This window comes from Thermobia domestica, chromosome 1, assembly GCF_964235325.1.
Source record: "Thermobia domestica chromosome 1, izTheDome1.hap1.1, whole genome shotgun sequence".
Classification (NCBI taxonomy): domain Eukaryota; kingdom Metazoa; phylum Arthropoda; class Insecta; order Zygentoma; family Lepismatidae; genus Thermobia; species Thermobia domestica.
Genome location: NC_137454.1, coordinates 148,824,025 through 148,851,300, shown reverse-complemented (window position 1 = coordinate 148,851,300; position 27,276 = coordinate 148,824,025). Strand labels below are relative to the sequence as shown.

The 27,276-nt window shown below is 36.0% G+C and overlaps 1 protein-coding gene across 1 annotated transcript in view; it reads left to right on the top strand.

Moving 5' to 3' along the window:
- The window catches only part of LOC145689995 (uncharacterized), a 690,354-nt gene that overhangs the window by 305,003 nt on the left and 358,075 nt on the right, over positions 1–27,276 (top strand). The window contains exons 12-14 of the mRNA XM_081764461.1: positions 6,098–6,347; positions 14,432–14,589; positions 23,963–24,041. Coding sequence (XP_081620587.1) covers positions 6,098–6,347; positions 14,432–14,589; positions 23,963–24,041 — 487 coding nt within the window. The remainder of the gene's footprint in view (positions 1–6,097; positions 6,348–14,431; positions 14,590–23,962; positions 24,042–27,276) is intronic.

Genomic DNA, 27,276 nt, shown 5'->3' with positions numbered 1-27,276 from the left:
CTTCTGCATCGATACACATATTTGCACGCTCCAACAAGTTGTCAAACGACTTCTCCATGTCCTTTATTGGAATGGTCTTTAGGACGGCGGTCGTCGCCTTCTCAATGGCATCAATCGATGCGTGCCACTTTCCTTTCATCGCCAAATGCAGTTTCGGGAACAGATAGAAATCGCACGGAGCGAGATCTGGTGAATAGGGCGGATGATGCAACCGAATAATGTGATTTTTGACCAAAAATTCAGTTAAAAGTCGCGAACGATGCGATGGTGCATTATCGTCCAAAAGTGTCCAACTGCCGATTTCGCGATATTCGGGCCGAATACGACGAATTCTTGCCAGCTAACGCTTCATGACGCCCAAGTAAAACTCTCCAGTGACTGTCTGACTGGCTGAACAAATTCGTTGTGGATAATTCCTTTTGAATCGTAAAAACAAATCAGCATCACCTTAACTTTTGACTTCACCAAGCGACTTTTTTTGGGTGTTCCTTCATCCGGCGCTCTCCATTCAGCACTTTGCCGCTTTGTTTCGGGCTCATATTCAAAACACCACGTCTCGTCACCAGTTACAATCGATTTCAAGAAGTTTCGATCCTGCCGAGCACTTTTAACGATGTCTTTGCAATGCGCAATTCGATCAACTTTTTGGTCTTCGGTGAGTTTGAGTGGTACAAACCGCGAATTAACCTTCTTAAGGCCCAAAACTTCGGTCAAAATGCGGTATGCGGTTGTTTGAGGAATGCCTAATTCCATTTCAATAACTTTCACCGACGATTTTTTGTTATGTTTGATGAATTCACGCACTTTTTCGATGTTTTCTTCCGATAATCCGGTTCTGGGACGGCCTGATCTTTCGTCATCATCCAGCGTCTCTCTACCCGATTTGAATCGCCTGAACCACTCGTAAACTTGCGTACGGGATAGACACTCATCACCATATGCATTTTGTAGCATTTGGTGCGTTTCACTAAAAGTTTTACCCAGTTTAACACAAAACTCAATTGCAGCTCGTTGTTTGAAACTCATTTTCCGACCGATGTACATAACACACTGACAGTTGAAACGCAATAACTTTGTTGCCGTGTATCCAAATGTCATGACATTTATACCAGTTGTCAATGAGGGACTACGCCATCTACCGGTAAAATATTACAACAGATGGCACTAGTGGTACTATTTGTTTTCAAAAGTTCGGTTTCTTTTGGAATGGAGGGTATATATATATATATATATATATATATATATATATATATATATATATATATATATATATATATATATATATATATATATATGGTATTACTTGAAGTATTGCGATCAAACAAACGAATGACATACAAACGTATCCATCACGAATACGTTACAATAGAGCCCCCAACCTACTGTACCAATAGAGCTACCAACAGCAAGTTCTTTCTGTATGAACTACGTATGACAAAAATTAGAAAATACCCGATGGTATTCAACTTTTATTTAGCAGTAGAGTAGGAAGTCAGAGTTGTGTGTTCATCGCATATTCCTTATATTCAAGTAAATAATGTCGAGAGAACCGTGACGAACGTGCATTAAGAACAAAACATATATGTGTTGTTACCGAATGAAATAATAGTTAAAGTGAATCGAAATTCAATTGTTCTTAAGTCTTCCTATTATTTCTAAATACATAATAGAGAAAAATAGAGATTTAGATTTGTACTGTTATGAATGACATAGGTTTTAAGCGGCCATCTTGGATTCAAGGTGGCCATAGTTTTTCAATTAAGCTTTTGTTTACATTTTGACCCGCCGCAATTTTGGACAGGGTTGTCGTAGAAAGTCAAGACTTGCTCCATCTACCTTCATTTAACAAGATCTTACAAACAATGAGCTTCTTAACCTCTCTTGCCAATTGAAACGTTTTAGTTGGACACCACCTGGAACCATGTGGGAACCCTGGGACAAGACGCTTTAACTTAAATTATTGTACTTTGAAAATAATGCCACACTCCCTTTCCTATTTTCATATTTGTCTCACCGTTTCCGATTTATAGGGGCGACCTGGACTTTTCAATTAAGTTTTTGTTTACATTTTGACCCTCCGCCATTTTGCACAGGGTTGTCGTAGAGAGTTGAGACTTGCTGCATTTTCTTTCATTTTACAACAGCTTTCAAACGATGTGCTACTTACTCCCTTTGCCATTTAAAAAAATTTGAGCTGGACTCCGTCTGGGACCCTGCGAGGACCATGGGGCAAACTTTTTTATCCGAAAAAGTGTGTCCTTGAAAATGATGGGATACGTATTGTCCGAGTTTTTCATTTACCCAACCGTTTCTGAACAAATGACTCGCTCCAAACTATTCTGCCAGCTTTGTAGCTTTTATATTACAAAATATGTTGTAACTCACGACATTCCGCCCGGTGGCACGTATAACTTTGAGATTCGTCTACTTATAACATATCAAATGCAAAGACAATTGTCTCGTTCGGATCTCAGCGGAGCCACTGCGTGACTCTTCCTTGTCAGTAGTTTGGACTGTAAAAAGATTCTTGAAAATCTAATCCAGAGCAAGTTTCCTATCATTTATGTAACGTATCATTTTGCCTCTCATCATATTTTTTTTTAAATAATCTCAGAACAGCCCTATACAGTATAACAGAGAAATAATTTCTTCAAAAGCAATCAATCGATTGTACCATACAGCGCCACACAAGCACAATCTTGTCAAAGGGCAATATGGCCGCAAGGATGATGTATTCGCAGTGCTAATTACGACTCGGTTATTTTTATTTTCTTTCTTTTATCTTTTCCTTTTTTAGATCGTTCTAAAATATTGCCAGGGCAAATATTTTCAGAACCTTAGTGATTGGCTAGATCGGAAACCAATGATCTGACGAGAGATCAGAAAAAGTAACAGTCTAATGGCTTCAAAAAAATTAAAATATGCTCTAGGTCTAGATCTATTTTTTTTACACTGCTTAGGAACCAGTTTCCTTTCGTGTAATAATAAAGCTTATAAATATTTCTTTTCGAAATTTTTCAGTTTGTTAATTCACTGGTTCAAAATCAAGAAGAAAGTAAAGATTAAAAAAGGAAGCCAAAAATATATCAAGAGAAACATGTTGTAATATCTTTTGATGTTGCATCTAATCGTCAAATGTCACTGCACATCAAAAGACCTGTTCTTTGCGATCACCTACTAACATCCTATAAAAGCAAGCCTTTGTTTGTTGTCACCTGTTGCTACTTCAAGCGTCTTCCGTAGAAAAAAAAAAGAGAGAAAAAAAAAGAGTTCAAAGTTATCTTTCACACTTTCCAGGATTGTGCTCGATCCACTGAGCACATCAAAAGATGTCACCTAAAGCTTAAGTTCAGTTAAAAAAAAAAAAAAAAAAAGCGTGTGGATTACGTTACACTTCATTTCACAAGTAAAGCCGGCACGTGTGTTTGTATGTGTTGGTATTTTCTTTTCTCTTTTTCTGTCTTCACCTCTGTCTGTCTGTTCTTTCCTTCCCAGGTTTAAGAATTGCGATGATCCTTTATAATTATTTTACTTGTATTTTTGATGTAGTGTACAATATTTTACTGTATTTTGAGTGGTAGTATGAAAATTTACAATCGTATTAACTCTGTAGGGAGCAGCAAAATCTACAAATATTAAAGTTCGAATAAATGTGTATATTGATTAAAAATACAGTATGTAAAGAAGATATCTCGGAAAAAATATTAAAAATTTAATAAAACTATGTACAAGGGAAGCGTTAGGTTCTGGTAGCGTATGTTATCGATAAAAATAGATGAAACAAGAGTGTAATTCAGTGGCGGATCCAGGAGGGGGGGGGCGATCGCACACATCCCTGAGTTTGGAGCTCTTAAAAGTAGCTCTAAGTAGCAGTATTGCAAACCACCGCCCCACTCCCCAGAAGTCCGTCCTGGATCCGCCCCTGGTGAAATTTAGAAACAAAGTTGAAAAATTGTATCTTTTTGGAATAAATATATAGAGTGTTCTATAATCTTCATCCGATTTCAAAGTGTTATAGCTTGAACATGGATAACCATATTTGAACGAAACTTTGGCAATTCGTAGCAGTGAGTGTTCATGTTTCGTTCGAAGAAAAAAATGAAATGAAATCTTTAAATTTTACGTCCCACGGTTATGCCAAAGGAGACGATGATGATGAGAGACGAGTGAAATGGTGGAATGAAGAAAGTGGGAGGAAACGGGAGAACCCCGAGAAAACCCACGCACACGGTGTTTGTCCACCACAAAGTTCACTTGGCAGTAGCAAGGTTTGAACCCGGGACCCCATGCACCAGAGGTGAACGCTCTACCACTGAGCCACCGCGGCCCTATGTTTCGTTTGATTGGCGGGACATGTCACTACTGTGCTCGCCAACTTCCGTCGGGTTAAAAGTATGCGAAAACTTCGACTGTCATAATTTGATGTGTGCGTCGTGCTGTGCGGAGGCGATAATGAATATTTGTGAACTGAAAATTGATGTGACTACAATTATTTTGCATTTTCTAACAAATTTGTATTACTTTTCTTAAAGCCAATAGAGCATTTTGAAATCAGTTGGTACAGTATCGATCAAAAGTTTTCGAACACCCTGAATTTGAGCAAGCATCTACTGCGGAACTATTATTTGGCATGAGAACTTAACCACCGTGTGTCAGAGGTACTACTGTCTAAAGTATAAAATTTGGCGACAGTTGGATCATAATTTGAGATATAGAAAATACTGTAGATGATGCATGTAAGAATAATTCTTAAAATGTACTGTCAAAAATATAATTTGTAATAGATTGCATAAGTTAATATACCTAGTAAACAAAAGTGTGGAAGATGAGGCAACATATTAGTTTTTGTTTGAAACCTATAGACATATGGGATCATTGCAGTAACAGAATTGGAAATGTAAACTAGTTTTCATATTCTGTAGTTATTTATAACTTGATATGTTAACGTTTTAAAAGCCAATAATATCATACTTTAAAATAGTTTCGTTATTCTTAATTGTTGCTCTTTGGAATAGCAACAACGGGCACTACATATATATGCTCCCAGTAAGCGACAATTGTTTACAGAATGTCATATATAGGCCACACTAAACACTTTTCAAAACACGGTACTTTAAAACTAAAAAAAAAAAAAAAAAAAAAAAAAAAAAAAAAAAAAAAAACCTAACATATCAACAAGATAAAGGGACGGCAAAACACATAAAACTTCTTTTCCTTATGAATTGACGTCAATGCATTGACCACTTATGTGTTGTGTCTTTCAATTAAAAAAAAAAAAATGTGTTACCTCACCTCCCGGACTTCTGTTTATGTTAACTTATGAAATATCTATTACAAATGATCTTTTTGTGTATCCATTTTAAGAATTATAATTGGATATGTCTACACCTCTAAATCCCGATCCAACTGTCGACAAATTTTATATGCTTCAGACAGAAGTACCTCTGACACACTGCGCCGAAGTTCTCGTGCCAAAATTATAGATCTATAGTAGATGGTCACTCAAATCCGGAGTGGAGCTCCTTCGTGGCTAAGCGGTTTGCATACTCGCCTTTGGCGTGGGAGACCCGTGTTCGATTCCCGGCGGGAGCTTATATAGTTCGGATTCCACGTTAGTCAATAGGTCCCGTCTCATATAGCCTCACTGCTGAAAGGGACGTTAAGCTCAAAATCAACTCAACTTAAATCTGGAGCGTTCGGAAACTTTTGAGTGATGATATACGTTTACATAATTATATGAACTTAATATGTGTATGAACTTCAAGACTTCGTAACTGTGGTCGTTTCATTCAAATATAATTAGATGCTTTTAAGCGATACCACTTTGTAATCGAATAAAAACTCTAATGACACCCTGTGTAACTTTCCATTTTCTGTTTAATTTTTGTTTAGATTTTAATTTTTTTCAAAAAAAAAAAAAAAAAAAGAATAAACAATTCAGTAAAGGCATGATTGAACGATTGCATTACACTGCCAAAACATTATTTGAACAAGACACATGTTAAATCGTTTGTGAACATTGGAAAGTAATACACATTATATGAAGAAATGTCACTTTATCAATTGTTTATAAGCCTTTTTATATTTTTTTTTTCAGCAACTTCTTGTGTTGGTTCTTCAAATAGTAGCGACGCTAGCACTAGAACCAGGACATCACCGCGCGCTACTCGACCAGGGTCTCCCTGACGTCCTTAGTCAGCTGCTGCTGCCATCTGACGAATGGTATTACACTAATCACAGCACAAAGTATGCCAAGTTCGTCAAACATCACGCTGCAAGAAGCCTCGTTTACTTAGGACTCCAGCATAGAGTCAATCTACGGTTTAGCGTATACGATATATTGCAAGGTAATTTCATGAAGAAACTGGTAGTTTCTTTTAATGGTAAGATTTTGTTTTTGAAGTTCTATTGAACTGAGAATAAAACAAACCACTTAAGTTTGGTTTCAAATAGTGCAACTAAAGTAGACCTTTGAACTGTAAGTACCCAGCATTCTAACCTGGAAGTGATAGACGTAGTATTTATGGTTTCAGTAGAAGAATGAGAGGGAGCATTAAACCTGTTCTTGCGAGGCTTAATTTATAGCAAAAAGAAGAAGAAGAAGAATGAGAAGAAGAAAAGAAAGAAATACAATTTCTCGTTATTTGTCGTTTCCACTGTATAACGATCAATATTGAAACCGGAAGTGACAGATTTCTGTCACTTTCGGTTAAAATAGAGCGATTAGAGTGGAAATTCAACCTAGTCTTGGGACAAGAAGTGCATATTAAAATCCGTTTCTCCCTGTCTACTACTTTTTTTAATGTATGAGGATCAATGTTGAAACCGGAATTTCTAGTAAATTTCCATTACTTCTGGTGGTAATAGTATACAAGAGGACCTCATCATGTCCAGTGCACGTGGATGCTTCTTACTGTTGCACTACGTATAAAAATGATTTTATTACATGTAGAAGTGGTAATAAAACACGCAAGAGACCCAGATCATGTTGTATTCACACTCCAACATGAAGTGTGAATACAACATGATCTGGGTCTCTTCCGTGTTCATTACCAATTCTACATGTATAAAATCATTTTTATACGTAGTGCAACAGTAAGAAGCATCCACGTGCACGTGACATGCGATATGTGTTCAAATGCCCCACATATACTCATACAAAATGTACAAGGGCACATTATTATTCTTCGTATACCATTACAAATCCTACAAAAATATGAAGTACAAGGGGCACTATCTGAACTCACCATTAAATGGTAGGTGGATAAATACGAGCTGCTTCCAATAGGAAGTTGTGAAACCTGATTTCTAAGGGAAACTTTTTTTGAACAGAAAGGTGGCCAAATGTCCCACAAAATGGTGTCTTTTGTTCCCATATCGCGGGATGTTGTCCTTCGCGTCTCGCCACAACCGCTCGATATTTTGCGTATGAGCGCCAGTTTCAGGATCTACGAAATTCAAACTATGATTCACGCTGAAGTGCTAAAATCCAACCTATCATATGACTTCCAGCAGTCGCTATGAATGGTTGTACCAGGTTTCACCCACTGTTGAAGAACGCTTAACAGCTCTTCAGCACTTCGGTTCTTGACGACACACATGAATACATTGCCCGAACCAACCTCATAACCTCCAAAAACCCATGTGCCATCGATCACACGACCGCAGTGATTTTTCCGTCTCCCGAACTTGGATTCATCTATCTGAACTGTTATCCCTGGACCCCCAAGTTTAGTAGAGGAATCCATAGCCCAGCAAACGCAAACCTCACGGCAGAAGCTAAACCAATCGACACATGTTTTTCTGGTAATATTGAGATTCGTAATAGCATTACTGATGTTTGGACGACTATTCAAACACCAGTAACCCATAAGGCGCATCACCGTTAAAAAATCGAGCTTAGCCCTAGAAAAAAACGTTCCCTGAAAAATCGAGGAGGAAAAACGGCACCTGGTCTTCCTCTTCGAATTTCCAATGAAACGTGTTTCCTGACAGCGAAACACGTTCCTTTCCCTACGAAAAACAGCATCCCTGCCGCATCCGGCACACAACTTACCTATGGGGAGCAATCCATGCTCCACAAGCACACTCCTTGCTTCCTCCTCTCTTGATTTCATCGTTATTTCAACTATTTTGTACTCACTCAGATGGCAGCCACCACAAACAGGCATCTGCATAATTATACCTCCAGCCATGTCTCGTTCTTCCCGGTTCTTCCTGATCGCTCTGCAGAGTGCTGCCACCTACCTCCACAAGACAAAGCACAACCTACGTCAATGTAACCAGAACCATTACTTAGGTATGGCTAGTGCACGTAGGCGGAACCTCTGGGTAGAACTCCAGGACGTAATAGGGCCCGCGAGGAAATTTCCACCATTTATACGTACAACATTTTGGCGGAGCAACCTTAATTACAGAGACCGAATGATACTCGCAACATTCGGATACGTAAATGGAGTTCACCCAGATTTTCTCATTGATGTACTACGAGAATTAGGCCCACTGAGAAGAAACCCTGGTGCAGAAGCAAAAATACGTGGTTTATACCAATATTGGGACGACGAAAACGAAGGAAAGACAAGGAGAAGTAAGTACTTCTCCTTTGATTTAACAATCGGCTGCGTTACTGATCTCAATGGAATACCCAAGAGACGACCGCAGAACTCTTAATTTAACAAGTAAGTAAAAAGAAATATTCTTTCTCTACTTCCTATATTCTTACCTAGTGTTAAACATTGCAATTCGCATGAAAATTACCACTAAGTGAAAGTAAACAAGAAAAAAACAAACTTCGCGTTGCGTTCAGCTCACAAAAACCTCTACGAAATGAGCCCAAACCTTCACGAAACAACCCTTGAAAACAACCCTTCAAAAACCGGTAATCAATCACGGTAGACCTGCTACTACTGCATACAACTCTCAAACAGTTGAAGAGAGTTCAGCGTTCATCAAAATAAACAAGTTGTACGATCACAAAGGTGAAGTACATACGTTCTTCTTTATATTTGTACCACTACGAAACTGAACGACACTCGCTTTTTTACCCCATTTTTAAGTTCCTACATGTTCAGTGAATAATCTGTAAAAGACTGCACTTCGTACGTCCTCGGGAAGTAACGAGGCACTGTCGTATACTATATCCCTTCTGGTTTCAGTAGAGTGATAAGGATGATATATTTTTGGGCAGGAAACGTTGAATCCATACCAAAAAACCAATTCTTTCTATCTGCAAATGTACCAGACGTCCCGATTTAGTCGGAATCGTGCTTTTCGTCCTAATTCCGACATTTTTTCTTACAAAGTCGAGGCAGGAAAATGTCCCTCTGTTTTACCATAAACATTCTATTTTACATAATCATTGCTTGAAACATGTAAGAAAAACGACTGGACTAAATTTGTAGGGTGTCAATGTGGTTTATGAGCTGTCTATCAATTTTGTTTTCTTAGAATTTTTTAGAAATTGGCGAAAGTTTGTTCATCTAAAACCAATAACAAACATTTGAATGTTAAAATTTCATTAAGAAATGCACTACAGTATTACATTGTGTTTGTATTTGAAGCAGGCGTGTACTCAGATTTTTTTTTTTTTTATTGGGAGGGGTCCAAACTTTGGGCAAGGAGTCAAATACTACACGACACTATGTCTATATAGTATTGAATCTTGTTGTTCTAAATGCGAAAAACGATCAGTAATTGTCAAGTATTGCCACCTATATCAGCAAAAATGATAGAACTATATTCCTTTCTAAGAAAATAAAGAGTACAAATGAAGTATAAGATCAAAAATCTTCAGGCTACATCAATTATTTCTCTGCTAAACAACTAAGGCCTTATGCAGAGTCGTTTTGACGCGTTATTAGTGCCATACTAAAGAGTTCAACTAACATATGTTTCCTGCAGTAGTCAGGCCTTTAGTATGACGCTAATCATACGTCAAAACGACTCTGCATAAGGTCCCTATAGTTTTATTAAGAAAGTTTTCAAATATATGTCGAGTTACTAAATTTGAGGGCTTTCCCTCACATATGTGCCCCTGACTTGAAGCGGTGCTAATAGATACATGGTGAATTATTTATAGCAGCAGTTTAAGCAAGGACAAAATGAAAAAACAAAAAGAAAGAAAGAAAGAAACATTACCACGAAGTAATAATCAGGCAGTTTACTTTTTTTAAAATTTCATCCTTACATTCTTTAATAAAATATTAGAATCCGCATAGGTAGAAAGCTTGTTTTCAGCTTTCTACCTATGAGCTACTATAAGCGAGAGTGTTACATATTAAAAAGATTTCTCTAATTGTTGGTATAAACTTTTCTGAAACACTCCAGCCTGTATTTGAAACTTCTCTCACTAGAAAGCAGCACACGGCTATCCACGAGCAGAGACATCTATTGACAAACGGAAAAATTAATTGCAAGGTTGAGATCAGAAAGGAGTAAATTCAATTCCTTCACTTAAAAGTAAAAGAAAAAACAAATAAATCAGAATTTTTTGTAATTAAAGTTATATGTTGCTCCAAGGTCGTACTTAGAGAAGGGGATGTGCGTGGACATAATGAGGTAACAACTTTAGTGGCAAATAGCAGTTTAACTTATTTTAGTACTCTCTAGTATATTTCCTTGTTTACTTACATAAATCGTCCATCATTGTCAAACTCAGCACAACCACTTAAAGTATTTTCCAGGTATGACATGTTGTTGTTCCAATACATTCCTAGTGATCTCCTTCAACGTGAATTAATAGAAACTTCACCCAACGTTATATCAAAGAATTTTTTTCTTAGCTTTTTCGCAAAATATACCCCATCACTTTGACCGTGAAATTTTTGAAATATTGTAATATATCTTACTATATTTTCCGTGGTCTATATGATCCTTATATTAACTTTTCTGGTAAGATAGGATTCATAAATTAGCACATAGTCACGCGTGAGCAAACAAACTAAAACCAGGCCAACTAAAATAACCCCCATTCTGTGAAACCTCTTCGGGCCAACCGGTAGACGTTGTCGCGTACTAGTCACCGACATGAAGTAACTCTGTGTACTGGATAGATTCAATTTAACACATTCATGTTTAATGTATGATATTTACCACATTCTTATAAAATGTTCAAAAAAACTCAGACCTCACAATACGTTTACACTTCTTAATAATCGTATTGGTCAAGTTTTGGGTGATAACTCTGATTTTCTATTATTATTTTTTTTTTTCGGGGCCGAGTTCTCGCATTATTTATTCGCGACTTAGAAATATTTCTGTAGTTGACGTTCTATGAGGATTTCTTTTCTTACTTCTGCGTGTTTTGTTTTAATAAGGTGTTTGGTTTACAAAAACTTTATAAATTTACCTTATCTCTGTATTTGTCCATCTGTCCGGGAAACAAAGATATCCCTCAAGAATTACTTAATGATTCACCACCAAATTCGGTCTAAATATAGAGGATCAAAAGATAGGAACCAAAATTTGTTTTTGGAGGTAATGTTTAAACCGGAAGTAGTAGAAATCAACCATTTCCGTTACTTACGCTGATCACTATAGAGCAAAAACGGGAATAGATAAGAAGAAGTGGTTTTGTGAAATAAATTAAGCGTCCGAAGAATATATATTCCATTTCCAATCCAATACCTATACCAAACGAAGGTGGCACTTCTGGTTTTAACGTTGATCGTTATGGAGCAAATATGATAACATAGCGAAAAACTGTTTTCTGGAATCAATTAAGCATCCAAAGAATACATTTCATTTTCGTCCTTAATTCTGTACTAAAACTGGAAGTTTTAGAAATCCACCACAATTTCTGTTGTCAATAAGGCTCTACATAGAGCAAACACAGTGGTTTTTGGAGTCGATTTAGTGTTCTAGGAGTAGCTTTTAACTCATTATTTAAACCGGAAGTGGCACAAATCAACCACTTCAGGTTTAACGTTGACTGCTTCAAAATAAAAGCTATAATAGAGAGCGAGAAGCTCTCTTCTATAAAGAATTAAGTGTTCCAAGTATTTATTCCATCTGCACTCTAATATCTCTACTAAAATCGGAAGTGGTATAAATATAGAATACTACCACTTCTGGTTTCAATATTAATTAGGAATATAGCATGCTATGCAAAAAGAAAAAAAAAACTTCACGTGATGAACACCTGCCAGTGCTGCTGGTTAATTTACTACTATTATTTTAGTTGCTTTATTGTTGTATGTTTGTACTTTCTTTATTCTTTAAGTTACTTTATTATTGCATATTTTTAGTTTTGTTTATTCTTTTAGTTACTGTATAGTTGTATATTTTATTTTGTTTATTCTTTTAGTTACTTTATTGTCATATGTTTTACTTTATTTATTTTTTAGTTCCTTTACTTTTATATGTTTTGGTTTCTTTATTCTTTTAGTTATTTATTATTGTATGTTTATAGTTTGTTTATTCTTTTAGTTACAGTATTATTATATGTTTTTAGTTTGTTTATTGTTTTAGTTACTTTATTGTTATATATTTTTAGTTTTTTTTAATTCTTTTTGTTACGTTATTTTTGTATGTTTTAGTTGTTTATACTTTTAGTTACTTTGTTATATATTTTAGTTTTATTCTTTTAGTTACTTTATTGTTGTATGCTTTTAGTTTGTTTATTATTTTAGTTACTTTATTGTTACATGTTTTAGTTTGTTTATTCTTTTAGTTACTTTATTGTTGTATGTTTTAGTTGTTTATAATTTTAATTACTTGTTGTTATATCTTTTTAGTTCTTTATACTTTTGATTACTTTATTGTTGTATGCTTTTTAGTTTGTTTATTCTTTTAGTTTCTTTATTGTTGTATGTTTTTAGTTTGTTTATTGTCTTAGGCACTTTCGTGTTGTATGTTTTTAGTTTGCTTATTCTTTTAGTTACTTCATTGCTACTTTACGTTTTAGTAACTTTATATTTCTAATCACTTTATTGTCGTATGTTTTTAGTTTTTATTTTTTAATTACTTTATTGTTGTATGTTTTAGTTTGTTTATTCTTTTAGTTACTTTATTGTTACTTTATGTTTTAGTTATTTTATGTTTTTAGTTTTTTAGTTTAGTCACTTTATTGTTATGTTTTTAGTTTGTTAATTCTTTCGGTTACTATATTGTTGTATCTTTTTAGTTTGTTTATTCTTTTATTTACAGTATTGTTATATGCTTTTAGTTTATTAATTCTTTAAGTTACTTTATTGTTGTATATTTTAGTTGGTTTATTCTTTTAGTTACTTTATTGTTATGTTTTTAGTTTGTTTGCTCTTTTAATTACTTTATTGTTGTATGCTTTTAGTTTCTTTATTCATTTGGTTACTTTACTGCTGTATATTTTGGTTTGTTTATTCTTTTAGCTTTTCACGACCTCAATTTTAGTATTTTATGGGTTTTGTTAAATCTTTTTGTAATTATTGTTTGTATTTTAAAACTTCTTCTATATGCGAAGCATCTTTCGGTTATTGGCCTTTTGTTTCGAGAACAAATAATCTCGGAGCTAAGATCGCTATTAAATACCTGAATTAATCAATCACTCAACACACATACAATGTGAATAGTAATATGGTATTAAACAGTTATAATTAGTTTTATATTATATAAAAATTAAATTACTACTTATGGTGTTTAATAATATCTTTCAACTAATCCAAACAAATAAACGGAAAAACCTCAATTTCTTTGGAAGTACTGCCTTCTGTGAAAACACTCTCCGTCTGGCTACTCCATTTACACCAATTTGGTAGGGATGGCCCTTCTTATAGTGTACTGTCGCGGACATAGTTCTAAATTTCACTATAGTATGCAATCCTTCCCACATGATACATAAGTGTCTTTGTGAAGGTGCTTTGTATAGGCGAAGCCTGCAGTAAAAGCTTACTATTATTATCCACCTGTAGCTAGGAGCATAACGTAGAGGGGAAACGTGCAGTGGTGGAGCAGCCCAGTACTTCATGTATTGTGGGTATTTTAATGGAATGTTGCACATGGGGTAGTCCACGTGGATATTATTAAATTCGTAAAATGAGTTGCATTAATTTTTTTTTTTCACGACTAAGTCACTCGCTACATGTAGAAACAGTTTCTTTGATTTAAATTTAGTGTCCCAAGAATAGATTCACTCTGCGCTTGTATATATCTATCTGGAAATTTAAAGTTGACCATTTTCGTATCTCTATGGATAATGTACTCGTCTTCGGCGCAGGAGATCCAAGTTAGATTACCGGCAGGAGCTGATATGCTTCAAATCCCAAATTAAACTGTAGGTCTACTTCTCATATACTCTCGATGCTGAAAGGAACGCTAATACCTTATCAGTTCAACATAATTTCACGTTGTAAAAGGACACTCACTTGTTTATTTCTTTGTCGTCTAAAAAAATAATATTTTGTTTTCAAACATTCTTATTGACTTACAGTAATTAGGATTTCTCTTTTCTTTTCAGAAGACGTTCCACCTGCTACACCGCTGACTGAGAGTGAAGAAGATAACTATATCATATCAACATCAGCGCCACCAGGAATGGTCACCTGTAAAGAAACTAATAAAATTCTTGGCTTATCGGTAGAGGGAGCCGTAATGCATATTTTGAAAGCTCTGGAGGTAATTAATAAAGTGACTCGATTTTTCCTTATTTTTGTTTTAAATACATAAAAGACTTGGTCTTAATGACGGCTCTTGAGGGAAATTGCCTCGCTAAATTTTTATTTTTTTTTTTCGCTGAGGGAAAAAACTGTACAAGACTTACAACACTAGAAAAGCTTTCTTCTCACAGCCTGTAGCGATATTTTTTTTCTGATTTCACTTCCTTCAAGAGCCGCCGCAGTACACACTAATGATACATACGCTCTTGTTGGTGGAGGTACATTATAGGTTGAGGTAGACAAAATGCAAGAAAACATGAAATGACGCCATTGTGTACTGTATTTATACGATAAATATCAGTAACTACATGCTGATACTGGCTGGTACTACTAAACATGCTTGTGCAATAAATTATCTTCTTTATACACAGGGTAATGAGTATGAAACAACGTTCAGAAATGTAAGAAGAGCTAATCGCTGGAGCGGTGGAGAACAGAATTCCCTTCTTCCCTATTTTATACATATAAGTCTTTCATCACTAAACTACGGGGTTTCTCGACCCTTAAAGGCTCTGCGCTAAGCTTACCCCAACTTTTATGAAATTTAGTGTGAATGAAATATATATATATGTATATATATTTCATTCACACTATATATATATATACAGGGTGGGCCATTTTAATTAATCCACGGAAATATCTGAAAAATGATAAAACATAGAAGAAATTTTTGAAGTACACGTTATATATTGCTAAGGGGGAAAACCAATTCCGCCAAAAGTACCCCTCCCCGCCCCCCGTAAATGGGGGTAACGGGGGGTAACTTTGAAATGTCAAATGAGAACATGGGTCGAGTAATACCTCGTTCGAAAGGTCTTGGAAAACTAAGTAACGCTGTACCAAAAGATGTTCCATATTGTGCACCGGTTTCAAAATGGCAACCATAATATGGTTCGGAAACTCCAGTACCCGTAGTATGAAAACCATGGAAGGTAAATGAATGGAACAAAATTGAAATACGTAAATATCATAGGGCATATCGAATGATGTAATCTCTGTGATCCCAGTGGCCTCCCTGAAGGGGTCTTGTGGGCTAACTTCAAAATTTCAATGTCCGACCGGACAACGGTTCGGGCGTACGCTTGACCTACCCAATGCTGTTTGGAAGGCAGACTTCATGCATAGAGAATTGGTGCACTAAGTTAACGCGGATGGCCACAGTTACATTTTGATTAACTATTAGCATTCATGTCATATTGTGAGCTTGAGGGACGAAACGGTGTGTTCGTATATCCCCGAAATGCTTTCTGAATAACCAGCACGCATTGCATAAAAGTTTCTCTTTTTTAGTCACTACAGCATCATCCTTACAAACAAATGTTTCAACCACACCATACCTATTTGTAAGGTTAGCCTTAATTTACGAATTAAAGTAGAGTTCTCGTTTGAACTTTCACTTTACTTTCCACCCCACTCACATACAGAGCGCAGGGAGAGATTATTTTGCAGGACTTGGATTTCTCTCTATACATTATGGCAATTTTACTCTAATATTTTTATCTCTGTTGTATTATTCTCGAGCCTTGGAACGCCTCCGTGGTTTTCCTATTTAATTTTCGTTATTTTCATTTATGTCTAACCGTATTCATACTATGGGCACTAGACGTTTTCTTAGACACAGTCACCATGTCTTTGCGATCATTTTGAGAACGGTGTCTCATGTCGAAAATTTTCTTACAGAAGCTGTTTGATATTAATTTGTCTATGTAACGTGATGTTACTCGCTTCAAGCTGCTATTTGAAATTTTCAAGTTGGCCCCGGATACCTTTCAGTTGGCCCTTGGAGTCACCCCGACAACACCTCTCGATGTGCCTTACATCAGTTAGCTACTCCAGTTTTTCTTTTGTTGATTTATCTCCAATCGCTTTCATACTACGAGTACTAAACCTTTTCTCTGACACGGATACTATGTTTCGGCGGCATTTTGAGAACACTGCCATTTCACATCAATCGTTTTCTCCTGCAATATGTTAGATTTTGCAAGATTTATCCTACGAAGTACCACTCGACTCATGTTACTATTTGAAATTTTGAAGTTAGCCCCCAAGACCCCTTTAGGGAGGCCACTGGGATCACAGGGACCACACCGTTCGATATACCCTATGATATTTACATATTTCAATTTTGTTCCATTCATTTACCTTCCATGGTTTTCACACTACGGGTACTGGAGTTTCCGAACCATATTATGGTTGCCATTTTGAAACCGGTGCACAATATGGAACATCTTTTGGTACAGCGTTACTTAGTTTTCCAAGACCTTTCGAACGAGGTATTACTCGACCCATGTTCTCATTTGACATTTCAAAGTTACCCCCGTTACCCCCATTTAGGGGGGGCGGAGAGGGGTACTTTTGGCGGAATTGATTTTCCCCCTTAGCAATATATAACGTGTACTTCAAAAATTTCTTCTATGTTTTATCATTTTTCAGATATTTCCGTGGATTAATTAAAATGGCCCACCCTGTATATATATATATATGGAAAGTGAACCAGGTAGTATTTACCACTTAATGACGTCATAACTCCTGGGCACTCAAATTTATAAGCAATATAGAAATAAAATGTTAGTTCATATAATGGCGTTTGGTAGATGTTGTCTGGCTCACTTTCTACATTTTTTATATTATTCATTGCCTTTATAGTCTATGGGTCAGACAAGATTTGAGTACAATTTGTGGTACCAGATTTCATTCAAACCACAACTGTATTGGTAGGCCTACCTGAGGACCACGAGAAACTATGATGGCCATCTCGGAACGGTAGCTTTTGAAGATGGCTTTGAATCAAAAATGGTGATCGAGTCGATAAACTGACAATATCTCGGCTCCTAATTATCAAATTTTAATGCTCTTTTGCTCTTTTTTTAACGATAGCTCATTATATTTGCAACAAATGTTGTTGTGTTATTTTGCCGTGTCTTTGACAATATGTAAGGAAAATAATAAAAAACAAATTTGGAAGAGCTTTAAGTTTCATTTAATCTATACTAATTGTAACAACAAAGGATTTTGTAAAAAAAAATATTTTAGGCAAAAGAAAAGAGAAGTTAATTGGCTTTCGTTTGACGTATTTGTGAACATTCTAACAATAATACAGCCGCAAATATCAGGATTTGAATGTTCAAAGGTCCGCGTTGCCCAGAAAACGCAAATAATAATCTAATTTTTAAAATAAAATTTCTCTTCTGCAAAACGATCGTAACATGGGCTAGATTTCATATTATTGTACTCTCTTAAAATGTAAACTTACCTTGCAAATTTTAGTACTTATTTCCATACGTTACGAACATTTTTTTTCTTTCAAATCCATTCTTTTTTTCCTTTTGCTTACAACTTTCTGCTAGGAATCTCGTTAGCTTATTCTTGATGTCATTATTTCTTAAGAGTCGCTTCCATTTTTGCATTTTATGTGCACTCTTCAAGACATGAAATTATATTCCTTCATCAACACCTCTGAAAGTTCTTTCAGCGGTCTTTATTGATTTCTCTTTATTAAGAGTCAAAAACTAAATCTGTTCGGTCACTGAAATTATCTACTTTTAAAACTTCTAGCAGTATTAAATAAGATATTTCATTAAAATTATATTTTTCCCCGTGTAACTTATGAATAAGCTCCAATGCGTCAATAACTGTTGAAGATTTACCTTGTGGGATGGTCAGTAGGTGAAATCATACCCTCAAGAAAGTTCGATAGTGTAGCTTTATTAGTTTTCCTTAAAGTCCATCAGGATTCGCTAGACTCCATGCCAAAGGACCCAAAGGATGACTGAAAACTTCCTCCATGATTACGTTACGGTTTCTGCTATCAAAATCATATTCCGGAAAATACTTCTGTCTGTCTTTAAAATTATTTCTTTGTTGGTTGTTTTACGCCTAATCTCCTGGTAATTTTTGAAAGTTTGCACCTGGATTTTTTAATTGGGTCAAAGAAACATTTATTTTTTTTTCTAAACGATCATGTTTGAAGTCTTCGTAAGCTTTCTCCCCTTACTGTTTTGCCAATAAGAAATCATTTTGAACTTCTTGTCGGCGCTACTAAGTCTATTGGAATTTACACAATGTTGCAGGAACTTTTGTCGAAAGAGTTGGTCCTCTCATTCTGCAGAAGCTCAACTAAGGCCGAGACTTGTTCTTTGTCTTCAGATATACGAGTCCTTCTGAAGATCCGGATGCTGGTGTTTCTTGTCTGGAATGATTTCTATAAATTCTCGAATCTTCCCTAGTCCTGAAGCTCGATATTGTGCAATTAAATTGTATTTATTGACTGCTCCAAGTTTTAAACTGAATCTTTTTGTCCCACCTACTGTCTGTGTATCTTTATTTACTGTCTCCTCTAAAGCCTGATGAACCGGAATTAGTGCAAATGGATTCATTGGTTTAAACGGGACAGAAAATTCACCAGACATGAAATACTCAAAAATGGAAGGATTTGTAATTTCCAATTGGGATAGTTCAGCCTGAATTGATACTGGAAGTACCTGGTATAGTTTATTTTATCTAAACCAAACACCATAGGATCATTTCTTGTAAACACGAAAGGCAGAGTAACAAATTACCTTTCCTATAAACTCGAATCAACCCTAACAGTAACTCCACTAAATCTATGTAAAGCATCCAAAAACAAGCTAAAACAATCAGGAATTGGCTGTGTTGTAATCTTAGGAAGCTCAGTCTTCTTACCTGCAATATATTCTAGTAAAAGTGAATGATGAACTTACCATGTTTCTTTTCCTTTTACCATAATGAAATTTAGGTTTCAGAGGTAAACACGAGTCTGATACTTTCTGAATTATAATGACATTAACTTGGTGAGACGTTCCTTTCCGCGCTTGGGGTCTCCTAATTCCTATCGATGTTATCAAAGGCAACGATAGTCGGAACCCCTGGATAAATTCTGCTGGGCAGAGGAATTTAATTGTTTTGAACCGCTGCAATTTTTTGCATGGATAATGAAGTGTCTATTTCAAGTAGTTTCGAGTAGCTACAACCATGACCCCTTTCGATTCCAAAGTGAAATTAGTTCGATTACTAGTTAAGGTTTTTACCGTCATAGGCAGCAAAACATGTTTAGGAGTTAAAATGTAACCATGAAGAAAGAACTGCATAAACTCCATAAACACTTGCCAACAACCCAAAAACAGTGTGCGAGTGTTTATGGAAACATTCCACCTCTTTACATTGAATTGCAGTGCTACCGCGCGCCCACCTTTGAACATTCAAATCTTGATATTTCCGGCTGTATTATTGTTAGAATGTCCATAAACGCACACTGACAAAAAAGAAACTGATAAACTAGTCGGATCATCAAATTAATGTGCTACTATTTTGGTGTGTTTAAAATCAGAGTTGTTTATCTTCGCTTCGCGACCTTTTTATGGTTTTAGCACTTGCTTATACAGTGAGTGCAATCAATTATTACTAGTATATTACAACATTTAAAATATAGCGTGTCCATAAATTAGTTAGACAAAAGTAAGCATTGATTGTGTATGATCTACAGGGTGAGGCAAAAGTCTGGATACACCCCTATAAAAGTCGAACGGTGAGAGGAATCATAATGTTGTTTGGTATGGATTTTCTATAGGTGGGGGCGCAACTTATAGGAGCTATGGCGGCAGCGGCGGCCATCTTGAAATCCACCATCTTGGATTTGGATTACGTTTTTCAAATGGGAAGGGAGTCATTTTGCATATCATTTGACATTGCCTTTTTCTGAGGAATACACCTATGCAATCTGTTTTGAGATATCTTTATTTGTGTAGGAGTTATGACCTGTTATTTTGGGACACTTGTCACGGTCGGCATTACAGTGTATGCTCAATATGACCTCCATTGCGCTGGATACATAATTGGAGTTTTTTTTTTTTTTGCCAGTCCTGGTGCACACGTCGCAGGGTCTGTGGATAAACAGAGGCACACTTCTCCCCAATATGCCGGCAGAGATGGGCTACATTGTTGATTATTTCCCTCATATGCAATTCATTTCAAATGATTCCAGAGATAAAAGTCACGTGGTGTGAGATAAGAGTTCGTGGTGACTATTCCATAGGACCCCTCCTACCTATCCAGTGAAGTGGAAAATATTCAACCAGAAACTGTCTAACCTCAGTGGCATAGTAGGGAGGTGCACTGTCCTGTTGGAAGAAAGTTGGAAAATCACCATGCGCATTCAACAACGTTGGGAACATATAATCATGGAGCATGTTAAGATACCTCTCCCTATTCAAGGTTCCATCAATAAACACCAGACCCACGATTCTTGTGTCCCCAATTCCATACCAAACCATTACTTTTCCACCACTAGCACCTTTACAGAGATCCACCCACGAGGGGTTTGCATCTGACCAGCAACGGTGATTCTGTTTGTTTATCTCACCTTGCACACAAAAGTTAGCTTCGTCTCTGAACAACACGTGTCGTATGAAGTTTGGATAACTGTCGCACTGATTCAGAGCCCATTGTGGAAACTGTAACCGCCGATCAGGGTCATCCTCCGAAAGATGATGTCGCAACTGTAACTTGTACGGGTGCTATTGGTGTGTGTGCAACACACGCAGGATTGAATGCTGACTGACACCGGATATTGCTGATAGCAGGCGCGTGCTGCGATGTGGACTTTTTACAACCGATGCCACCATTGCTGTTGCAATCTCCTTGTCGGTGGCTTATCTTGGACGTTCACTGCTTGGCTTGTCCGCCACAGAACCTGTTACACGAAATTTGTCCAATAACTTGGAAACTGTCATATGTGGAATATCATTTCCCTCAGGATGCCGGGCATTGAAGTCAACAGCAACAGCAATTTTTGCCAGCTTTACTGACAGTGACAAAGAAGTTCGAGCGATTTTTTTAGGACATGTTTAACAGGTGTGAAACTCATGATACTTTTACGAACATAATTGTGTTTAGTGACAAGGCCACATTTCACACCAGCGATAAGATCCATAAACATGTTTGAATATGAGGGGAGGAAAATCCTCCTGAGGTGATTGAACATGCACGGAAATCACGGTGATCGAACATGCATGGATGCAATGTGTTTTATGCCGTAAGCGTGAACAAACTGTACAATTCTTTCTTTTGCTGAGTCCATCGTCACAGGCATATCATACCTGGATATGCTTAAGAACTAACTACCGCCATTATTGCTTAAAGGTAAAGGTCTTGATTTATTTTCCAACAAGATGGAACACCTCCCCATATTTTATCATGAAGTTACCGCCTACCTTAATAGTGAAGTAGCGACTTGGATTGGTCGTGGTGGAACGACTACGTTGCCTCCTGGTGCGCCTAATTTTAATCCCCTGAATTTTCTCTATCTGGGGTTACATTAGAGAACGTTTGTTTGTTCCCCCTCTTCCAAGCACCGTCTATGAGCTGCGGATCCGAATAACGTAGGCCGAAATGCCGAAATGCTTCAGACAATTTGTCAGGAAATCGAATACTGCTAAGGCATTTGCCATGTGATGAGAGACTGAAATATTGAACACTTTTGAAGAAAACTATTCATGGAGATATAAAACATAACTGTTACAAATGTAGCTTCCTCACAATCAACGCTTACTTTTGTGTGACTAATTTCTAGACACGCTGCACATTAAATTATGGGTGATTCAACAGACAAAATAAATGTAATTAATATGGATCCGGGGAGCATGGGCGGCGATTAGGGGGGGCAAAGGGGGGCAGTTGCCCCCCCACTTTTTTGAAATAACCCATTAATGTATATAGTTTCATTTGGAAATATTAAGTTTTTGTATGTATTAATGGTTCATAGAATAACAATTGTGCCATAAAATATTTGCCGTCCCGTGAGTACGTATTGGTTGTCTTCCGGTTCAGTTAAGAAAGCTACAGGAACTGCGTTTTAATTACCACGAAAAATGGCCCAAAATTAACCTATTGGAGCGCCATAATTCGAGTGTATTTTCATTCTTCTTACAAGGGCTCAATATGTTAGTCAGCCGCTTTGGTACAAATTGAGATAACATTTCGTACAAAAAAGAAGTCCTTCACAACTTGTGAATCACAAGTTATTCTTTAATTGCACAAAAGTCGAAAGTTCCTAAAATGTCTTTTCATCTTTCTAATACCGTACTAAGGAACATTTTGATTTGATTTTTTTTTTAGTTTCACATCCCTTTCAGCAGTGAGGCTATATGAGACGAGGACCTACTGATTAACGTGGAATACGAACCACATGAACTCCCGCCAGGAATTGAACCCGGGTTTCCCACATCAAAGGCGCGGTAATGTTTGCAGTGCAGCATACGAGTTTAGGGCTGTACATATACAATTTTGTATATATAATTAAATTTAGTGAATTCAACATAATTCTATGTTTTAGGATTATTTTGTATAACTGGAGTGATTCTAAGTATTGTTGAGTTTTGATGTACGTATTCCAAGAAAGTGAAAACTACATGCAACGAACATGCTTCGGGAAGCTGCAAAAGTACTTCTTTAAATGTCGCAGCATATGCTTCTAGTATTTACTATGTTTCTAATAAGACTAATAACATACATTTAATAGCACGTGTGGAATTAAAAGTATAAGTTGTTCATTAATCCCTGGTTTCAATGTAACTTTTGCAAAACAAGCCTCATTTTTCATTACTATTCGATTAATATTATTTTTTCTGTTTATTTGTTTTGCAAATTTGTTATTAAATAGGCCCCTAATCTGATCACACAATTTTCCAAACAGAATTTTAAAATGTTCTTGAGCAAGGAGTCAAATCTCTTCTTGCACCTTCGTTGTTTAAGAGTAAAAAGGGCTAGTATCTACTTGCGTTGCTCTTGCCAATTTACTTAAAAAAATATGAAACACGATATACGGTATTTTAACAGGAAAAGAGAGTATCCTAATAGTTATACAACCTTTCTTCAAACAAAATGTTAGAAGAAACCAGGAAATCTAACATTGATATACATATATTGAGATCATGTCTTGCCCCCCCACTATTAACGTCCAACCGCCGCCACTGCCGGGGAGTATAAAATAATTATTGTAGACAGTTAAATATGTGTGTAATATAGATGTGGGAAGTTTTATATTTATGTTATGTGACTGTTCGAGGTCAACTAAATCGTTGTATACACGTGAATTAGAAACCATTAGAACGTAATCCGTACAACTGCATGATATAGGTATGTTAAGCTTCACAACTAAATATTGCGCCCGTAACATAGTACTCCCCATTAAATCCGCCAATCTGTCAATCAATAATAATATTGTAAACGTAATATTAATAACTATATTAGAATGACACTGTTTACCTTAAAGTTTAATTGTAATTTTAAATTTAAAAATGAAATTTATTTTGCAGGCGTCTGTGACTCAGACGGCGACACCTACAGAGCTTTCGACGCTTCACTGGGTGCTTAGTGGAAGCAGTTATCAGAGAGGTGGGTACAACCAATGATTTATTAAGTTTACTTCTTCTTAAATGATTGTGCCCAATTTTTTTAAAATAAAGGGTTCTGAGAGACGAAAGAATAGAGCCGTAGCTAGAGGGCGAGCGGGACGGTTGTACCGGGCGCTGACTCAGTGGCAGAAAGCGGTGGCTCAGTGGTAGAGCGTTCACCTCTGGTGCATGGGGTCCCGGGTTCAAACCCTGCTCCCACCAAATGAACCTTGTGGTGGACAAACACCGTGTACGTGGGTTTCTTCGGGGTTCTCCCACTTTCATCATTCCACCATTTCATTCATTACTCATCATCACCGTCTCCTTTAGCCTATCCGGCATAAGCGTGAGACATAAAAATTATTATTATTTGAAATGTACAGAAATATACAGTTTTAGTGTTCTTAACAGATTATGCCTTTCCTCTGAAATAGGGATGGCCAATTCCGGATTTTTTACTTTCAGAATTCCGGAAAGTAAAATCGGAAAAATTTCGGAGTTCGGAAAAATTCCGGAATTCGAAAAAAATACGATGTCGGAAAAATTCCGGATTTTTCTGGATTCCGGATTTTTTTCGAAATCCGGGAAGTGAAATTTACGATTCCGGAAAATTTTGGCCATCCCTACTCTGAAGTGATAACTGTCACACTTCAAAACTTCTTCAAATAATCATCTTATTAAATATTAGGTGTGTTTATGTGTAGTATTGGTATATTATTATTTTTTTTTTTTGTACTTTAACTATGCCTTTTTTTTTCAATTGTACTATTGCTTACAACTATCAAACTTTTGTAACTTTTTATAGGAAACAAAAAGGAATGCCATTTTTGTAACAATTTTGTGGTTTTGTGAATGGGAAATATAAACGTAGCAATGTAAGGGGTTCGAATGACTATTACAAAACCTATCAACAAAAATAAGAAATAATAAGACTAATGTACATAGATGAAAACAATAAACATACATACCGGTAATATTTCTCAGAATTACACAAATTTACATACAAAATTTTGTGTCCAATATTTCATAGCTCATTGTTTTTACTAATGATATGATATCTTTTGTAATTTTGCTTACAATTGCGTAAGTCCGAGCTGATTGGCTTGTAAGACATGAAACAGGAACTTCCCGGATGATATTTTCAAAAGCTGACCAACAAAAGTTTTCATTTTCTGGCCAGTAAAATAAAGAAGGCCCAGAGCGATTCATGAATTGCACTCTGACGTACAAAAATTATAATTACAAAAATACCAAAAGCACCCATTTTATATTTTAACCATATCATGCATGTGCTAAGATGATTCTATAAACAAAATGCATAACATCTAAATTAAATATACAATATAATAATTTCGATTTTCGATGTTTGGTAATTCGTTAACTCTTGGTATCAGAAAAACACATTCTGTGTGGTTCGGATCCCAAGTTAAGCTATAGATCCACATCTTATGTAGTTTCTGTACTGAAATGGACGCTAAATTCTACCCAACCAATCTAGAAAAACGCTTGTCATATCTATCTGCAAAATCTTACAATGTAGAAATCGACAAGCTGGTATTGTAAATCCGGGTAGAAATGTAATAAATTAGTTTTTCATTTCTAATGTGATAGAGACACCGAATTCAAATATTACTTTTCACTTCATGCAAAAATTTCTTTTAACCCTTTAGCATGTTGATAAAATAATAATAAGTAAATATTTACGATAAAATATTTTGTGGGACTAAGGAATACAATTATTTGTACAATAACCTACAAGGTCTCTGAAAAGAAGAGAATTATTACTTAACTATTTATGATTTATATAAGTATATAACACTGTTTGTTTATCCACGGTTTTATCAACTTTCTAACCAGGGCCGTCATTTAGGGAGGGCAGGAGGGAACAATTGCCCCCCCAAGAGTTTGAGGAATATATATACTTTAATCGATTGTCTACTAATATACTAGTACAAAACCGGAAAGTCTTATGTCTGTGGTGCTTTTGCCCCCTCAAGCGAAGTCTGAAATGACGCTCCTGTTTCTAACACTATGTGTTTCTAACAATATGTTTGAATTCATAAATGAAACAATCACAAGAATCGAAATATGGATTAAGTGAGAAAATTCTTTCTTAAACTATCAAGCTAAATCATTCACTTTCTAAACAAAGGTGCCGGTATTTTATTTTCATAGACTTACATAGACTTGTAACTACACTAGTTTCTACAATTATGCTAATCATTGATGTAACAAATATTGCAAGCATATAGTCAATGATATCGTTCTTTTCATTCTTAGGAAAGCTAACCACAGAAGATGTTCTAAATTTGGTTGACGGTTCAGATATCGACGATACAGATAAGGATCTAGATTTTTTAATATATATATATATATATATATAATGACTCCAGTAACTCTAGCAGTGAAGATAGAGATGGCGACGAAAATGGCAAGCAATTAATTGTTTTACTCGCCATTTGTCCTAAAGAACTGAATTATCTTCACGAGGTTATGTGGCCAATCACAGGAGGGGTCCATTTAGTTGTAGTTCGACATGTTCAAATTCGAATTGTAACTAGCTCAGAATTTTGTCCAATTTTTATCCATTTTTTGTTCAACCAAGAAAATAGTTTGTACAATTCAAATAAATGACGCAGGGCCATTTCAAACTTTAGACACTTCAATTATCTGTAATGCGAAATCTTCTAAATGAACCCGCGTGCGATTACCCAAATACAGTAACTTTGTGTAGATAATTAAATTATTTAGAATAGATAACGAGTACAATTTATTGCTTACCATTTTCGTCCCTTGCAACACTGTCATCGCTATCTTCACTGCTAGAGTTACTTAAGTCATCTTCCATAAAATGTGGATCATTATCTGAATCGTCGATATCTGAACCATAAAGCAAATTTAGAACATCTTCTGTCGTTAGCTATCCTGAGAATGAAAAGAACGAAAACTGACTATATTCTTGTCGTCAAAAAGTGGAGATGAAACTTGCTTCCATTTGTTCCACAGAAATGAGAAAATGGATATTCAGAAACACAACAAACAATTTGATGTGTCATGTTATGTTCTCAAGAAAGGAGAAAAATGTAAAAACAAAATATTACTAAATAAAAGTATTATATTTAATAATAAAGTCTTCAGTTCATGCTTTTTAAGTATATAAATAGCCGTTGTTTTATTATGGCACAGCAATGTAATAATATGTCAGAAGAAAGGTGTGGTATAGCAAGAACGGAATA